The sequence below is a fragment of the Myxine glutinosa genome, chromosome 4 (assembly GCF_964187855.1).
Source record: "Myxine glutinosa chromosome 4, kmMyxGlut1.1, whole genome shotgun sequence".
NCBI lineage: Eukaryota > Metazoa > Chordata > Myxini > Myxiniformes > Myxinidae > Myxine > Myxine glutinosa.
The window spans coordinates 141,449,962-141,467,400 of record NC_136264.1 but is presented as its reverse complement, the minus strand read 5'-3'; the positions used below and the strand labels follow the sequence as shown (position 1 = coordinate 141,467,400).

The 17,439-nt window shown below is 39.7% G+C and overlaps 3 protein-coding genes across 3 annotated transcripts in view; 2 read left to right on the top strand and 1 right to left on the bottom strand.

The window, feature by feature from the left end:
- The window catches only part of RWDD4 (RWD domain containing 4), a 204,791-nt gene that overhangs the window by 86,963 nt on the left and 100,389 nt on the right, over positions 1–17,439 (top strand). The gene's annotated exons all lie outside the window — the stretch shown is intronic.
- Positions 1–17,439, top strand: part of POLQ (DNA polymerase theta) — a 163,809-nt gene that overhangs the window by 55,275 nt on the left and 91,095 nt on the right. Inside the window, exons 16-17 of the mRNA XM_078775107.1 lie at positions 11,386–11,528; positions 17,028–17,162. Of these exons, the coding sequence (XP_078631233.1) occupies positions 11,386–11,528; positions 17,028–17,162 (278 nt within the window). The remainder of the gene's footprint in view (positions 1–11,385; positions 11,529–17,027; positions 17,163–17,439) is intronic.
- Positions 3,711–8,454, bottom strand: LOC144891487 (uncharacterized). Its single transcript, XM_078775108.1, has 2 exons — positions 5,046–8,454; positions 3,711–4,847 (listed from the first exon to the last, which is right to left on the bottom strand). Exons 1-2 carry the CDS (start codon positions 5,049–5,051, stop codon positions 3,711–3,713), a joined length of 1,143 nt encoding a protein of 380 aa, XP_078631234.1. The 5' UTR covers positions 5,052–8,454.

The following is a 17,439-nucleotide window of genomic DNA, read 5'->3' as shown; positions in this document are numbered from 1 at the left end:
TAACTACCTGCTTACAATTGAATTTTATAAAGAAGGACATATAGTTAATATGCAAATTAATAAATGGGGGTATGATATGCCTGATTTAGGGTATAATTGGTATTTTTCAATAAACTTAGAAGACCTACATGATTTGAATCAGTCTCGTAAAGAAGAATATTATCCGCTTGTCGAGGATAAGGATTTATGTGGAAGTACAATTAGTAAACAACAAATACATGATTTTAAGAAAAGAAAAATATATGATAGTATAGCGATGGTTAGCATGACAAAGAAGGAAGGTAATGAGATAAGGATAGAAAGCCGAGGAATACAAACCGATTTGGTAGTGGGAAGATGGGGTGGTATTACCTGTCATAATATTAATCTCACATATATTTCTGATACATAAATGGCAGGAAGAAGACTACAAGAGAATTATAATTTTTGTATTCAAGGATACCTACAAGAAAAGGGTGCTCGGTATTACATACCTTATGATGTGGAGCATATACATGGGAATTTTGTCATTAAAAACTGGCCTTATACTGATATTGTTAAACCCACAAATAGAGACTTGTTTAAAATATTAAATAAAAATGAACTTCTCAAAGTTATGAAAAACAAAACTCTTTTAGAAATCGTCAACAAATCTTATTGGTATCCTATTATGAGAAAAATAATTATTGATACAAGAATATCTCAAAATCCAGATGAGTATATGTATAATATTATTTGGGGTTCAAACTCAAGGGTAGCAAGGGAAGGAGTTGAAGAAGAGAAGGAGGAAAGAGAGAAAGAGGAAAGAGAGAAGGAGGAGAAGGAGGAAAGGGAGAAAAAGGAGAAGGAGGAGAGGGAGAAAAAGGAGAAGGAGGAGAGGGAGGAAAGAGAGAAAAAGGAGAGGGAGAAGGAGGAAAGGGAGAAAAGAGATAAGGAAGAGAGGGAGAAAAAGGAGAAGGAGGAGAGGGAGAAAAAGGAGAAGGAGGAGAGGGAGGAAAGGGAGCAAAGAGAGAGGGAGGAAAAATATAAAAAGATGGAAATCAGTGAGATTCGTAAAAGATTGAGTGTATTACAGCAAATAAATCAATCTCAACGCACCGAAGAGGAAAATAAAGAATTAACGACTCTTACTAAGATAATGATTTAAAAAATGGTTGAGATGAGTTCAGCGAGGAGATTTACATGAAGAAGACAAAGATTATGTGGTTGATGATGCTATTGACTTTAGTTGGTTTTTATTTGTAAATAAATGGAGGAGAGAGTGAAGGCATTCCTAAGGATTCTTTATGTTTTAAAAATTAAGATAGAAATGTATATGTTGAAAACCAAAAAGGTTTTGATACTCTGTCGGACTTTTTCTGATAAATCAATATGAGTTATTGTCTCAAATGTAAAAAGAAAACTAAATCTAAAAATATCTCTTATGTTAAAGCTAAAAATAATAGAGTTTATCAAAAAGGAATATGTCAAGTGTGTGGCTCTAAAAAGTGCCAATTCATCTCTCCTAAAAGTGGAGGTGACATACAAAAGTTTCTGTCAGGAAGTAAATTTACAACAACTGGAATTCCGGGGGAATTACACCTTCCAGGGTATTCTTTCTGTGGTCCCGGAACAAACTTGGATAAAAGATTAGATGAGGCTGACAATCCTAAACCTTGGTCTAAACCAAAAAATAAGGTTGATGAAGTGTGTATGAAGCATGATATTGCTTATGGGAATACCACTACATTGGATGAAAAACATGAAGCAGACAGAGAAATGTATAATTTGTCCTTGATACGAAATCCTACATTGAGAGAGAAAGTTGATAGGTTTATTGTGAAAAAAATGATGTGTTAAATTGAAACTTGGTCTTGGTTATTTCCCAAAAAACTATTAAACTCCAATGATGTTATCAAGACTGAGGAGCTTTTGGCTAATGAATTACATAAACCTATAATCACAAAGTTTAAAAGAAGGAAAGTTTATTCTAAATACACTGACCACATATGGTCCGCTGATTTAATCAAACTAAATAATGATAAGGGATACAGGTATGCTTTAACCGTTATTGATTTGAGGAGTAGATTTGCCTGGGTTGTTCCTTTGAAAAACAAGAGAGGTAATACTTTAATGTTAGCCTTTAAGCTAATATTTGATAGGGATAAAAGAAAACCAAAGAAACTGTGGACCGATGAGGGAACAGAGTTATATAACAAAATATTTATGAAATTTCTTAAGGGGGAGGGTATTAAATTATACAGCACCTTTAATGAAGGAAAAGCAGTTGTTATTGAGCGTTTTAATCATACTTTGAAAGAGAGAATATATAAAAAATTCACACAACTCGGTTCTCAAAAATGGGTGTATTTAATTCAGGATATTGTCGATAATTACAATAATACAGTTCATTCATCAACAAAATCAAAACCATCGGAAACATTTACAAAATTAGAATATGAAAAGGAGATTAATTTGAGAAAGCCCAAGTTTAAAGTTGGTGATATTGTAAGAATATACAAATGGAAAAGTCATTTTGAGAAAGGTTATACACAAAAATGGACTCGTGAATTATTTAAAATCATTGATGTAATGGATACAGCTCCTTGGACCTACAAATTATATGATTTAAATGGAGAAGAAATCTTGGGTTCATTTTACTCGCAAGAATTACAAAAAACACAAGTAAGCAGTTAATACCCTTGAAAATAATAAATAAATAAATAAAATGTAATGGGGATACGTTTTTAAATCTGTGAACCCCAAACACAGAATCCCACAACTTTTTAGTTGGGGCTTAACTTTTGTGTGTGTATAATGGGGATACGTTTTTAAATCTGTGAACCCCAAACACAGAATCCCACAACTTTTTAGTTGGGGCTTAACTTTTGTGTGTGTATAATGGGGATACGTTTTTAAATCTGTGAACCCCAAACACAGAATCCCACAACTTTTTAGTTGGGGCTTAACTTTTGTGTGTGTATAATGGGGATACGTTTTTAAATCTGTGAACCCCAAACACAGAATCCCACAACTTTTTAGTTGGGGCTTAACTTTTGTGTGTGTATAATGGGGATACGTTCTTGAGATCTGTGAACCCCAAACACAGAATCCCTCAACTTTTCAGTTGGGGCTTAACTTTTGTGTGTGTATAATGGGGATACGTTCTTGAGATCTGTGAACCCCAAACACAGAATCCCTCAACTTTTCAGTTGGGGCTTAACTTTTGTGTGTGTATGTGTGAGTGAGTCATAATAATATACAAACCCTAACCCAACCCCATCCCTAACCCAACCCCATCCTTATCCCAACCCCATCCCTAACCCAACCCCATCCCTAACCCAACCCCATCCCTAACCCAAACCCATCCCTAACCCAAACCCATCCCTAACCCAACCCCATCCCTAACCCAACCCCATCCCTAACCCAACCCCATCCCTAACCCAACCCATCCCTAACCCAACCCCATCCCTAACCCAACCCCATCCCTAACCAAACCCCATCCCTAACCCAACCCCATCCCTAACCCAACCCCATCCCTAACCCAACCCCATCCCTAACCCAACCCCATCCCTAACCCAACCCTAACCCAACCCCATCCCTAACCCAACCCATCCCTAACCCTCACATTCAAAATCCCAACCCTAACCCAATCCCATCCCTAACCCAACCCCAACCCTAACCCTCACATTCAAAATCCCAACCCTAACCCAACCCCATCCCTAACCCAACCCCATCCCTAACCCTCACATTCAAAATCCCACCCAAACCCTAACATAATCTTTTTTCTTCTTTTTTTTAAATACGTATTTCATTTTTTTTTTTCTCTCTTCCCTCCAATTCTGTCTTTCAAGGCTTTCAAGTTTGAAGAAGTAGAAATGGAAAGAAAGAATTTTCCAGCATTTTCTTCCTCGAACTTTCTTGATATTGCTTAAATCAAGCGTCATTAAACAGAGAACATTGTTCATTGCTTTAGAATCCAAAGAGTCTCCAAGATGGACCCCACAGGTAGAGTCTCCAAAATAAAACCAACTTTCCAAGTTTCCAAGGTATAACCACAATCCTGTTGAGCCTCCAAGATAGGTATCACATTCCGAGTCATCAAAACAAAACCCCCATTCCGAGTCTCCAAAAATATAACCATCTTTCCAAGTCTCCAAGGTAGAACCACAATTTTCAGAAATATTGGGGGTTTCCGTGATAAGTCTCACATAGTATAACTGCGGACCATCAGGGAAAACTTCCCTTTCCCAATTTTTTAGGGTTTCTATGATGTGTCTCACATAGTATAACTGCGGACCATCAGGGAGAACTCTCCTTGCCCAATTTTTTAGGGTTTCTATGATGTGTCTCACATAGTATAACTGCGGACCATCAGGGAGAATTCCCGTTTCCCAATTTTTTAGGGTTTCTATGATGTGTCTCACATAGTATAACTGCGGACCATCAGGGAGAACTCTCCTTGCCCAATTTTTTAGGGTTTCTATGATGTGTCTCACATAGTATAACTGCGGACCATCAGGGAGAATTCCCGTTTCACAATTTTTTAGGGTTTCTATGATGTGTCTCACATAGTATAACTGCGGACCATCAGGGAGAACTCCCCTTTCCCAATTTTCAGAAATTTGTGGGTCTCCAATGTATGACTTGTATTCTGGCTCATCAAGGTAGAACTTGTTCAGTGGGTTTTGTTTTGATAACTCACAATCATGGTAAAACTCTTTTTCAGGATTTTGTGGATCTCCAAGGTATAACTCTTTGGCTGGGTCATCAAGGTAGAACTCGTTCTGGGGGTCTTGGTTGTTCAAAATGTCTTCAAACAAAAAAATAACTTCATCCCAAGTTGTGTTAAAAGCAGAATTTTCATTTCGTATCTCAGATACAATTTCCTGTGAAAGAAAATAACAATGTATTAATTTAATACAATATTTTTATTTGTATAAATCAAGCTCTATGAATATTAAAATAAACTTAGTTAACTCTTACACGAGTCTCATCTAAAAAAAAAAAAAAAAAAAAAAAAAATTAAATAAATAATTAATTAAATTAATAAATAAATAAATAAATAAATAAATAAACAAACTTACCTCCATTGATAAGAGGTTCGAGTCCAGTTCATCAATCTGAAGGTTGAGTTCTACACAGGTAGTAGGACTCCAAGGAATAGCAAAGTTATCTCATTCCATTTCGGCATAGTAGTCCATTCTCAAGTGAAGCAGAAAGCGTGTTTGAAAAAGCCTGTGTGGTCGATGCCTTTTATAAGGACTGGGTGTGTCATTTCCTGTGGAAATTCCCTGGGCATGTCTTAACTGGAAATGATGTGATGGAAATTCCCTGAAAATGATGTAATGTCTTAACTGAAAATGATACAACGGCAGAGTTTATAAAGTGGGTGGGGTTAACAAAAAGTGGGCGGGGGCGTAGTAAAAAAAGTGGGCGGAGCTTACCAAAAGTGGGCGGAGCTTACCAAAAAGTGGGCGGAGCTTACCAAAAAGTGGGTGGCACTGGAGGCGCTCAGACAAGAACATTGAGGGAGGTTTATTATTTTATCTCAGCTCAGTTAAAATATCTTGAAAAAGACCCAAACTCAAACCTCTTCTTTAATAATATATTAGATGGTGAAGGGAGTGGCAAGAGAATTAAATTATTTCCCACGCATAAACAAATATTTGTAGGATCGATGTTTGAGTGGTCTACTCGGGATCATTGATAGTAAGAGTACCATAAGACCAAGGGGGAATCATTGTTTGAGTGGTCTAATGAACAACATTAAGGATAGGTGTCAAAAGGCTAAAAGGTTCGTAAAGAGGTGAGAGGAAAATTAACATGTAAGTGAATGGGTCGATGTTTGAGTGGGTCAAAGATAATCTGCCAGATGATATGTCAAAGAAGGATTATAGGTCTATCAGGGAAAACAAATATTTGTAGTGTTTGAGTGGTCTAATGAACAACATTAAGGATAGGTACTATAGACAAAAGGTTCATAAAGATTAGGGTGGGAGAAATAGAGGTGTTAATGGGCAATGAGGTTAAGAGGAAAATTAACATGTAAGTCAATGGGAAAATGAGAGTGTCCCAGAAGCAACATATATACACTACTGCTGACATACATCTCGCAGTGCCAGCGTGCGAAGTTAGGTATGCAACATGGTGCCAGTATTTCAGTTGGCCAGACTCTCAATATACACGGCACTGGGTACAGGTATGTATAATGATGTAAAGATGAACTGATTCGATTTCAGCATCAAAGGTAAAAGGTCAGAGGTCGTGTCAGGTAAAAATGTGATACCTGAGAACAGTTGAAGGGATTTAGATCAAACTTGGTACAAGTATGTATAATGATCTAATAATGTGAGCGGAGGCATATCTGTTGATATTGCGACATCAAAGAGTGCAGTTCTAGTTATTTCTGTTATAGTTTGTTTTCATGTTGCAAGATTTTGGTTTGTCTTGTGTTCATTTAATTGACACACCTACGTAAGAAATAATTAATTGTGTGTGTCTAATGGATAATGTTGTTCATAACAGCAGACGAAGGGTTGTAGAATGCAGACTCTGATGTACAATTAAGGGTAAATTGTGATTTCACAAAGCACTGAAAAGTTGCATCAAAATGTGTTGTTTATTTATCCACTCTCAGCTACAAATGGTATGCGGTTGATTTATTTGGTAAATGAGGTATATGAGAAGCTCTGCAATCCACTTCACTTTTCACCCCTCAGCCCAAATTGGGCTAAGGGGTATTGTCGTCCGGGTGTCAGTCAACTTTTGGTTTCCGTCAATTTCAAGAACGGCTTGTCCGATTAAATCCATTTTTGCAGTGTGTTGGGGTTGAGTAGAGGAAGGTTCCTTTCGAAAATGGGCGCGCTGCGATTTTCAATATGGCCGCCACGGCAGCCATCCGGGCGTCCGTCAACTTTTGGTTTCCGTCAATTTCGAGCAGAACGGCTGTCCGATTAAATCCATGTTTGCAATGTGTGTTGGGGTTGAGTAGAGGAAGGTGCCTTTCGAAAATGGGCGTGCTGCGATTTTCAATATGGCCGCCACGGCAGCCATCTTGAAATTGGTTTCCTTCAATTTCGAGCAGAACGGCTTGTCCGATTAAATCCATTTTTGCAGTGTGTGTTGGGGTTGAGTAGAGGAAGGTTCATGGGTGCGCTGCGATTTTCAATATGGCCGCCACGGTAGCCATCTTGAAATTGGTTTCCACCATGCATGGGCTGAGGGGTTATGCCCGCTTTGCGGTGCTATTTATTAAAATATGTCCTACCATGCACCAACCATAATTTGGCCGCTTTATTTGATGTTTTGTCTTATCTTGTTCCTTTTCCAAGTCAAAAATGGAATCGTCTACAGTCATATCCAACGATATGTCACTCACAATTGTTTGGCCCATTCAGTTGCCATTCTGATAGTTTGCCCATACTTCAACCTATTTCGTTATAACATGACAATTTGATTTTCTTCCACAGTGTGTAGGAAAGGCAGAGTGCAGGGTAATAGGTATTTGCTTTCTTCTCCGAAACTACACACACAATTTCGATGAAATTTGACCACAGCCTTCATCCATGATGTACCAAAGTTTGTTCACGGCATTAAAAAAAATCAGCGTCTAAGGAGATCTATGGGGGTCGAAGTGGGTCCAGGTTTGACTCCTCCAAAATAGATATTTGTTTATACTATAGATAGTTTATACACCTCCAAAATAGATACTATAGATGCTATTTTGGTGAAACTTTACCACAACCTTCATCACCCGTGATGCTTATACTATTGGCGCTATTTTCACCAAACTTCTGAGGACCAAGGCCTCCTGATACTTTGCAAATCCCATCAAAATTGCTTATCTTACCATAATTCACCAAATGTCCGTCCGTCTGTCTCTGTCTGTCTGTCCTTTCGAAGGTACCGTAAAAACTGCTGAACCAATCGCAACGATATTTTGGGTGGGTAATCCTGGGATCTCCAGGAGTAAAATAGGCTATTTAGTTTTCCCAATTTCAGCTTTGGTCTCCAGCATTCTCAGGTTTGGACTCACACATAACATTCGCGTTCGCATAACGTTCATTGTGACGATGTTTTCATTGTGACGATGTTGTTTTCCCGGGTGCTGCACAAACAGCTGCACCGATCGCTGCACGGCTGCACTGAGCGAACTCGGTGACCTCGGACAAAGACCTTTTATAAGGACACGGGTTGAATCCCTACTTGAGAGAATTCTAACCCATTTCAACAGAAGGAAACACGTATCGGGAGTACATACGACATAGCGATTGTGAACACTATTATCGATCACGATTCATGATCAGGATCATCACGATCAGAGTGTATCGATCACTGTGGGACATTTGGTGAATTATAGTAAGATACTGTTTAGATTTTGATGATTTGCGTGTGATATGATTTAACGGATGTTTATATGAATTGTTTAAAATAAAAAAGCCTTCAATTTCTGATATTTTACCTTTTTATTTGGGCCTCCCAATTGAAGCCCTGCCCGTAGGGTGGGTACCGTTGCTAGTATTAAATAATTCCTAAAAAAGATCAAAGGTCATTACCATTCTGGGATCGCTACTTTTGACTTCTCAAAAAGTATTCACCGGATTTAGATGTAACTTGGTTGGAATAATCTCTACATGGTGCTTTCACAAGTTTGTTTAAACCATCGGAAAATTTACATATTTTGTGGGCCATCCACACCTACCAATAGTTCCCTTGTTCTGCCAGGTGCGCGTAGGGGCATTGCCCCTATTTTTTTAACAGCCCGAAAGTGATTTTTTGTTTTTGTTTTTGTATACTGAATCGAGGCTCATGAAAGAGCTAACATTTACTTCACAAACAAATCAACCAGACAAACAAAATATATAAAAAGAGGGAGCGGAAGACAAGATGGGGAGAGAAGGGGAAGCACACAAACACAACATTTGAGAGCAGGGAGATGTGTGGAAGGGAGAGGGCTTGGGGGGAGGAGGCGTGGGAAGAGGGGGGTGCGGGGGGGGTGAGGGAGAAGTATAAAACACAAGGACACCAATAGACCATGGGCCGAGCCCCAAAATTCCTACTTTCCCTGATCTGCAAGAGAGAAGTACTTAATTTGACCTTTAATGATCCTAGAGTATATTTATAAGTATGTCTATTAATGTTCCCATCTTCAAAACATACGTGTATTTGACAGAAATCTGAAGAAAGGGACGCTAAAATTACTCTTGCAGCCGACGATCTCAGGGAAGTGATGACGTCAGCTTAGTTCTTAATTGGCCAATCATAGTGCTTTTAGCAGGGGCTCCACCAAAACAAGCCAATCACAGTCATCGTACAGTGGGTGTCGTTGTAATGTAATGTAATAAAGAGCGAGTAAATCTACGCGTAGTGCGACGCGACATGGAGTGCTGCATGCATTTGGTGGACCAATCTGCAGACAAACTTATTCGTTTTTCAGATGTTAGCTGGAGAACATCACAATTATTGTTGGACATGGTATTGAGAGTCATTCTATTCGAATGCATGGCAATAGTGTGGAAGTTTTACCAATCCCAAGTCCATTCTCAACACAAGAAGAAGCCGATACGAGACATGTACTTCACTATTCGTATGCTGCAAGTAACAGTGATCACATCATCATCATCAGTGCAGACACTGATGTCTTGGTACTATGTGTGGCATTTTGCTAGAACATATATGCAGAGGTCTACTTCCATACAGGCAGAGGAAGTAATACACGCACAATTTCTGTCCGTCGCATATTTGACCATTTCGGGAAAGAAGTTTGTTCTGCGTTGATAGGATTTCATTGTTTTACTGGATGCGACACCGTGAGTGCTTTGTATGGTAACGGTAAACTAAAATCTGCAAAGATCTTGACATCAAGTAAAGACCACTGCTCCACGTTTGAAAAGCTTGGCATGACGTTTACAGTACCACCATCCTTCTATAAAGACATTGAAACATACACCTGTGAACTCTATGGGCAGAAGGGCTGTCGCCATGTAAATGAAACAAGATGCAGAATGTTCAAGACTGGGAGCTGTGGAGAGAAAAGCTTGCCTCCAAACAGAGATGATCTGCACAAGCACATATTGTGAGCAAACTACCAAGCTGCCATTTACAAGATGTGCCTTATCAGCAAACCAGAAATACCATCACCAAAGAACAATGGCTGGAAGATTGACGATGGTTTGCTCACCATAGACTGGATGGGTCTTCCTCCAGCACCATCAAGTGTAATGGAACTTGCCCACTGCTCTTGCAAGAAGACACAATGTACTCGAGGGCAGTGCTCGTGTTTGCTCCACAAGCTTCCATGTACTGATTTGTGCTCATGTAAAGACTGTGCAAATCAGGCGTCTGTTTCTCACTTGACCCAGATTGAGGAAGAAATTGACACTGGAATCAGATGAAGATGCTTAATTACTTCCTTATACTCTGTGGGTTTTTGTAACTTGAGTCTATTAGTCATTATTTAATTTTCATGTTTTGCTACTGAATGCACAAATATGATTGACAGGAATGCATTATGTTATTGTATCAACAAAAATCTCTGCGTTTTTGTTCTTTTTTTCTTCATTTAACAACAAAGGTTTTGCCACTTTCTATAGAATTCTATAAAAGCCTGGTGTTGGCTTAGCGGTTAGGGTGCCGGCTTGGGATCCTAGGATCATGGGTTCGAATCCTGGTCGATTGCTGAATTAACGCTGGGGCGTTGACTCAGCCTGTCATCCATCGAAGGTCGGCAAATTGAGTACCAGTTCACTGGTAATTCCCTGTGTGTTGCAAGAGGCGACTAACAAGGTTGGTGACAGGAAGGGCATCTGGCTGTGAAACTGCTTCAAAAAGGGGACCATGGTGCCCAAAAAAGGCCAACCCCTGCTCTGCGGGGAAAATATGGCCTCCAAAGGTGGTTTTCTTCTTCTATAGAAGGGAGTCATTTACATTTGAAAATGAAAGATTATTAATACAGAATTTTGTATTACAAATGGAATGTGTTATGGATTCGTCACTTCTGCCTTTGTTGTTATTATATACTTGTAGGATTTTTAGTTTCAGTTAATATTGTTGTTAAGATTTCTGTGTGTGAAATGGAGTTGTGTGAAATGGAGTTGACTTTAGTAAAAGGTAAAAAGAAATGTTTGTGGAGGAAAAAGAAAAACTCAGCAAAGAAACCGGACCGGATAATCATGAATACATATTTATTTACAAGCGTATTTGTTGATTGTTATGGAATTTCTTTTACTCTTTCATTTGTGTTGTTGAAACTTTCCTACCTTTAATTAACGGCAAGTTCTGAAGAGCATGGCTGGCACATATTTTCACCAGTTTAGGACTCACAAATGACTGCTACTTTGAGTTGGTGTTGAATTTGAGAAATGTTCTCATTTTTAATGCTGTCTTCTATTTGTTGAGCCCAATGTAATTATTTTACTCTTGTAGGTGAGAGTATCCTGGTGTGCAGTGAGAATGAGCAAGTGCTGGGCCGATCTTTGCTGCGCGGAGTGACTCCATCTCTGCGTAGCACATTGCAAGAACGCCTCCAGGGTGGTTCCATTGCTGCCATCACACGTGCTATGCTCGAAGTCAGTTTTACATAGGAAATCGATTTGTACATTCATTATTTTATCATTTGGTTACCCAGAATAATTTGATAAGGGATGTTTAAAGCCTATCTTTGTTTCATTAGTTTGTTGATTCCTTATTTTAGGGTGTGTGGCAAGTTTCTAGTTTCAAGGTTTCTTGAAAGTTTGGTTTATTGGTCCCTAGAAGTTTCGGGAACTGAGTAGCGTGCTGATGAGGAGGGGAGTGTCGTTGAAGCTGAAGGGAAAGGTGTATGCTGCATGTGTGAGAAGTGTTATGATTTATGGGAGCGAGACATGGGTAATGAACGTAGAGCAGCAACGAAGGGTGGAAATGCGAATGGTGCGGTGGATGTGCGGAGTGTCGTTGAGAGAGAGGAAGACAAATGATGAATTGCGAAAGATGATGGGAATAGAGCCTGTGATTGATGCTGTGAAGAGGAACAGGTTGAGATGGTTTGGTTATGTGTTGAGGAAGGATGAAAGTGACTGGTTGAGAAGAGTGATGGAAATGAATGTAGAAGGAAGTAGAGGATGGGGAACACCGAGAAAGACTTGGCTTAAGATGGTGGAAGAAGAAATGCTGGCAATGGGGTTAACAAGGAGAGATTCAGAAAATAGGGCAAGATGGAGAAGATTGTCATGGGGACCGCAAGGCTAACCCCCGCTCTAGCAGGGAAAATGGCCTTAAAATGCATGTTGTTGTTGTTTGTTGTTGATTCCTTATTTTGGTCAATCAAGCTCCTTTGTCATTAATGTATTCAACAAAAATGACCAGGAATTGGAGAACATTGTTTCTGTTTTGTTTTGTGAATATTGTCAAACCAATGTTATTTACTTGCATTATAATTCATAACAATTTATAGCAGAAACAAATTGCTGGAATGTCGAGTGACTTATGATACTGTCTCGCCCCTTCTTCGATGGTACCATGGCATGCCTTAAATTTGCTCCACTAAGCTCTGAGAATAATAGTTTATTTAGTGCTTTTAGAAGGAAGACTTGCCTGTCCTATGTGTCGTGCCGTTTGAGGCCGCTGTGGGCGGGGCCGAGGAGACCTGCGTTGCCGTTGCCTGGAATATAGATGGTGCTTGATGCTCTCTGCGTGTCCGCATCTTTATAACAAAGGCATTACACTCTGTTATATAATTCAGCATGCCCAAGTATGTTCTGTTCTGTAAAGGAGTGTGTGACGGCATATTCACACATGATTTAGCAAAACGGAGGACTGAGCTGTTTTGGGGTGAGATTTTCTTTTCTTTGTTTGGAAAAAAATCGGGAATTATTTGAAGATGTGGACAGATGCATACTACGATAACAATAGCCTCACTCATAAAGTCTTGGAAAAATATGACAGTGTAATATTGTCGCATTACAGCCCCTGTCTAACCATGTGACCATGGCTGAGGTGCAAACTGAAAACTACAGAGATTTGCCCTGCTAATGGCCATTCTTAGGGCTCAATTTGGTTGCTACTGCACCCAAGTGAAGAATGCATGAACATGGCAAACAGGTCTAAACCACGTCATTAATCAAATATGGTGATTAGCATGATTTAGACCTCCGGGGATTATCCAAACTTACCAAAATGGTTCGCATGCATGGGGAGCGGCAGGCAGACATGCCGGTTGGCCTTAGGAATAAATAAATATACTTTATTAAGCACGAGACAACAGAAAAGGAAATCCTAACATTGAAGACACAATGATACCACAATGATAAATAATCACAATACTTAACAATAACGCCTCTGGAACAAACTCCCACACTCTCTTCAATCCCACTCCTCCCTCCAGGTCTTCAAAACAGCTGTTCACCACCATCTCTTATCTTCCTCCATCCAAAACCTTGATCTGTTGTACTCCTGTTAAAACACCCCAGATCCACCTCTTTTAATCTCCGACTTCGAAATTCCTAATAGTGTTCATTTGCTTTATACCGTGTACCCCTCTCCCCCTTTCCCTAGCCCTTTCCCTTCCACAGATGTACCGACGTCCCTGTTCTCTACTGTTGCTGTGCTCGTATGCTTCCCTATCTCTCTCTCCCCCTCTTGTCTTCCGCTCCCTTTATTGTATGTTTTATGTGTCCATGCATGTTTTCATGTTTAATGTGTTCGCTCTTATACGAGCCTCGACTCTATTTTAAAAAAAAAAAATTAAAAAGATACAATGAAACTAAACCGCCTCAGGTACCTGCACAGACACACCATCATGCACCCAGAAACCCGGGCGAGGTTGAAAATGTATAGGAAGTAGCAACGTTCACAGGAACAGCAGTTTGTATGAGCCCCTCTGTCCTCTTTCCAGCTCCTCTTAGAGGCACTCTACTCCAGTTACTAACATGCCCCCTTCTCCACTCCCCCACCCCTGAGCCACTGCCCTCCCTGCCCTCGAGCCAATCACCTGCTGCTCCATGACCAAGCAACAGCACCTCGACCCAAACTGTGCTGGTGCTGACCCAATCAGCAGCACCAACGCAGAGCAGCGCAGCCCATTGGTGGGTCACCTTGCTTGCCGTCAATCAGATGGTAGGGCGAATCTTTTTCTTCTTTGCCAGGGTGTAAAGAGGAGGAGAGTTGGAAGCTCATACCACAGCGTTTACTGTGACACTTCTGTCTAGCTCAGACCCTGCGTGGTTCGACATGCGACAACAAGGTGACTACACACCTTAACCGTCCCGAGACACTTCTGATTACAACACTGTCTCCCTGCGGCACACATAAACAGGACGACCTCACCTTATACATTGACCTTAATACAAAGAAAGAAATGCTATATCCTTACCACGAAATGGGAAAATGGAAAGGGAAAACGCTCGAGCAGGGAAAATTGCCTTAAAATGCCTGTTGTTGTTGTTGTTGTTGTTGTTGTTACCATGAAAGTGAAATGGGCTAAGGCCTTGTTTTTATTTTTTTTAAAGACCCTTGTAACGCACACCACACAAATTTGTACAATCCTGGCACCAAGGTAATCTGCTTTCTTACTTACAATGAAGTAAGTTTGTTACATATGGAAACTAGAACGGCACTCAGTAGAGAGCATACCTCCACCAGGTGAAGAGTTTACGTTTTGTATTCCACTGATTGATCGTATCTGGATCCAGACCTCAACCAAAATCTACTCAGCTTGTTCTCGTCACCTAACCAATTTATGCACCTAGTTTTGTCATAACTCGTCCATGACTTTTTGAGATGTCCTGCTATATATCATTTTTGGCGCTATCTCCCAATGGTGAAGAATCACTTTTTAAAAATTATACTTGCCGGATCCGGATCTTCACCAAAATCTAATCATTTCGTCCTTGTCACATACGCTACCTCTCTGCCAAACTACGTCCAAATCCGTCCACAACTTTTTGAGATATCTTTTTCACAGACAAACAAACAGACAGACAGGGGTGAAAACATAACCTCCATCCACCTTTGGTGGCGGAGGTAATTAGATGGCTTAACATCTTAAGATTAAAGCTATGGACCTCTTAACCTCTGTGTCCCTTTTTGAAAAAGCATTGAAGAAAAAAGCATTTCATTTTGTTTGTTTGAGTCATCAAGTTACCAAGATTGTAATTTAACATGTATTTCTAGTAACATTTTCCTCAGGCTATTCCTCACAGACAAAGCGAATGTTCACAATCGTTATTTTTGGTGCCCCAACAATGTTTTACATTCACATGAGCAGGCGTTTTCACCTTGTTCTATTTTTCAGTTTCAGACTTTTTAAGGTCATTAATATTATTTATTATTAATCATAAAGTGATTTGATGTCTTACATTTAAATAATTCTTTCAAATATAAACAGACATTTGATTACAAGAAAGGAGTCAGTAGTGTAGCAGCATAGCAAACCTGTTGTGCATTTTGTGATACAAGCACCAAATTTGGCACAAATGTACATTAATATGTTGCGAACATTTTCAGATATTGGGCCACTTGAAATTCCGTAATTTTTTTTTTCAAATTTTTTCAAATTTCGTAATTTCAAATTTTTCGGGTGACACCGTCACAATTTCGGTCTTCGAGGCCGGCCGATATAGTGGGGCGGCTTAGCCCAAATATTCAAAAGAATTGTGCATTTCGTGATACAAGCACCAAATTTGGCACAAATGTACATTAATATGTTGCGAACATTGTGTGGTCAGCAATGAAGACGAGAGTCTGAATTACATGTATGCAAAAGACCTTGTGAACCAGTGAAGCAAATACATGGGTAAGCATGAATTAAATCTAGGGCATGATATAATTTCCATGATGTTTACCTCTACACTCAATGGTGGAAGGAGGTAATGTTTTGATCCCAGCTTGTCTGTATGTCTGTTTGTCTGTTAGTCCACAAAATTCCAGACAAAGCTTGTAGTAGTGGTAGTTGTAGTGGTAGTGGTGATAACAGAAATTGTTATATAGAACTGAACTTATATTATTATTATATGCAGAAAATAACTTCATTTCTATATGCCCTGCAGTGGACAGGTTAATTGGTTTATGCACTGAAGGGGTCACCCTGGTGTGCACTGCTGTGTTCTGCCTCACTGAGTTGTTCAGGTATGATGTACTCAGCACAAGCTTCCGGTCGGCCCGGAGGTGGGGGTGCGGGGCCTGTCACAGAACGTCAAAATAAACGGCCTGCCGGGGCCGCCCAAAAGTCGGGCGTGAGGGGCGCGTCCACTAATGGAACGCCTCTCGCTTCCCAGATCGAGGGCCACGTGGTCAGGAGAACCTCGTCCCTTCCGGTCACACTTTGCCTATCGGCCGGCCTCGAAGACCGAAATTGTGATGTCATTTGTCAATTCACAATGTCACCCGAAAAATTTGAAATTACGAAATTTGAAAAAATTTGAAAAAAAAAATTACGGAATTTCAAGTGGCCCAATATCTGAAAATGTTCGCAACATATTAATGTACATTTGTGCCAAATTTGGTGCTTGTATCACAAAATGCACAATTCTTTTGAATATTTGGGCTAAGCCGCCCCACTACATGATCAGTATTTGGTTTGGTTGTCGGAAGTTGTTTTTTAAATGTATAAATTTAAAGACAATTTTTTTTGGTATTTCAAAAGAGTTCTACTTTGTAGGTGCGTTTCATTGTCACTCTGTTGCATTTGAGCATGTAGCTCATTTTCATAACTTATTTGCAATGTTTTCCTGGTTCACACTGCTGTACTCAGCTTTTTATTTTTATAGCTATAGTTGTGTGCACAAGCCATAATAATGTACAAGTGTTAAGGAGGTGTGTTAATATGTGGTGGCTTGCTTACATAGTATGAGCCAGAACTTTGTCTAGCCATTATTGATTGCTCCTAGCCATTCCTTATAAATACTTAGTCATATATATACATATATAGGTTAAATGGGGATGGTACGTGATGATTATATAGGTTAGCATTTGGCCTTTTACACCAGTTATTTTGATGCCAGTTGTTTTTTTCTGTGATATACTTTATTCACTGGAAGTTAAGCAATGTAGTTTCTGAGAGTTTTTTATTTTATTTTTTTCTTTTCTGATAGATCATCGTGAGTGGTGTGGCCAAAACTGCTGATGATGCTTGCTGTTACACTTCCTGCACACTCCTATCTACCTGTTTTGATAACAAGGAATTGTCATCCTCACCTGCACAATGTGCTAAGCAGAAGGTAAATGAGGTCTGTACAACTTGCATACCAGGTAACTATGGTTGGGTTGTGGTATGTGAGAGACTAATGCTGGTGTTGATGTCATGTATTTTCAGGTAAATAATCCTTGGGCTGTATGCTAAATTAGTTCATTTCATTATGATTGTATCATATCCTGATGCTGTGTGGACTCTGCTTCCCCGCTGATGGACCTCTGGTAGCTTGTAACTGAAATCTATCTATCTGGGTTCTTCCCAACATCTTTGTTCCTTTCACATTTCTTTCTACTTTTACATATTTCTCTTTA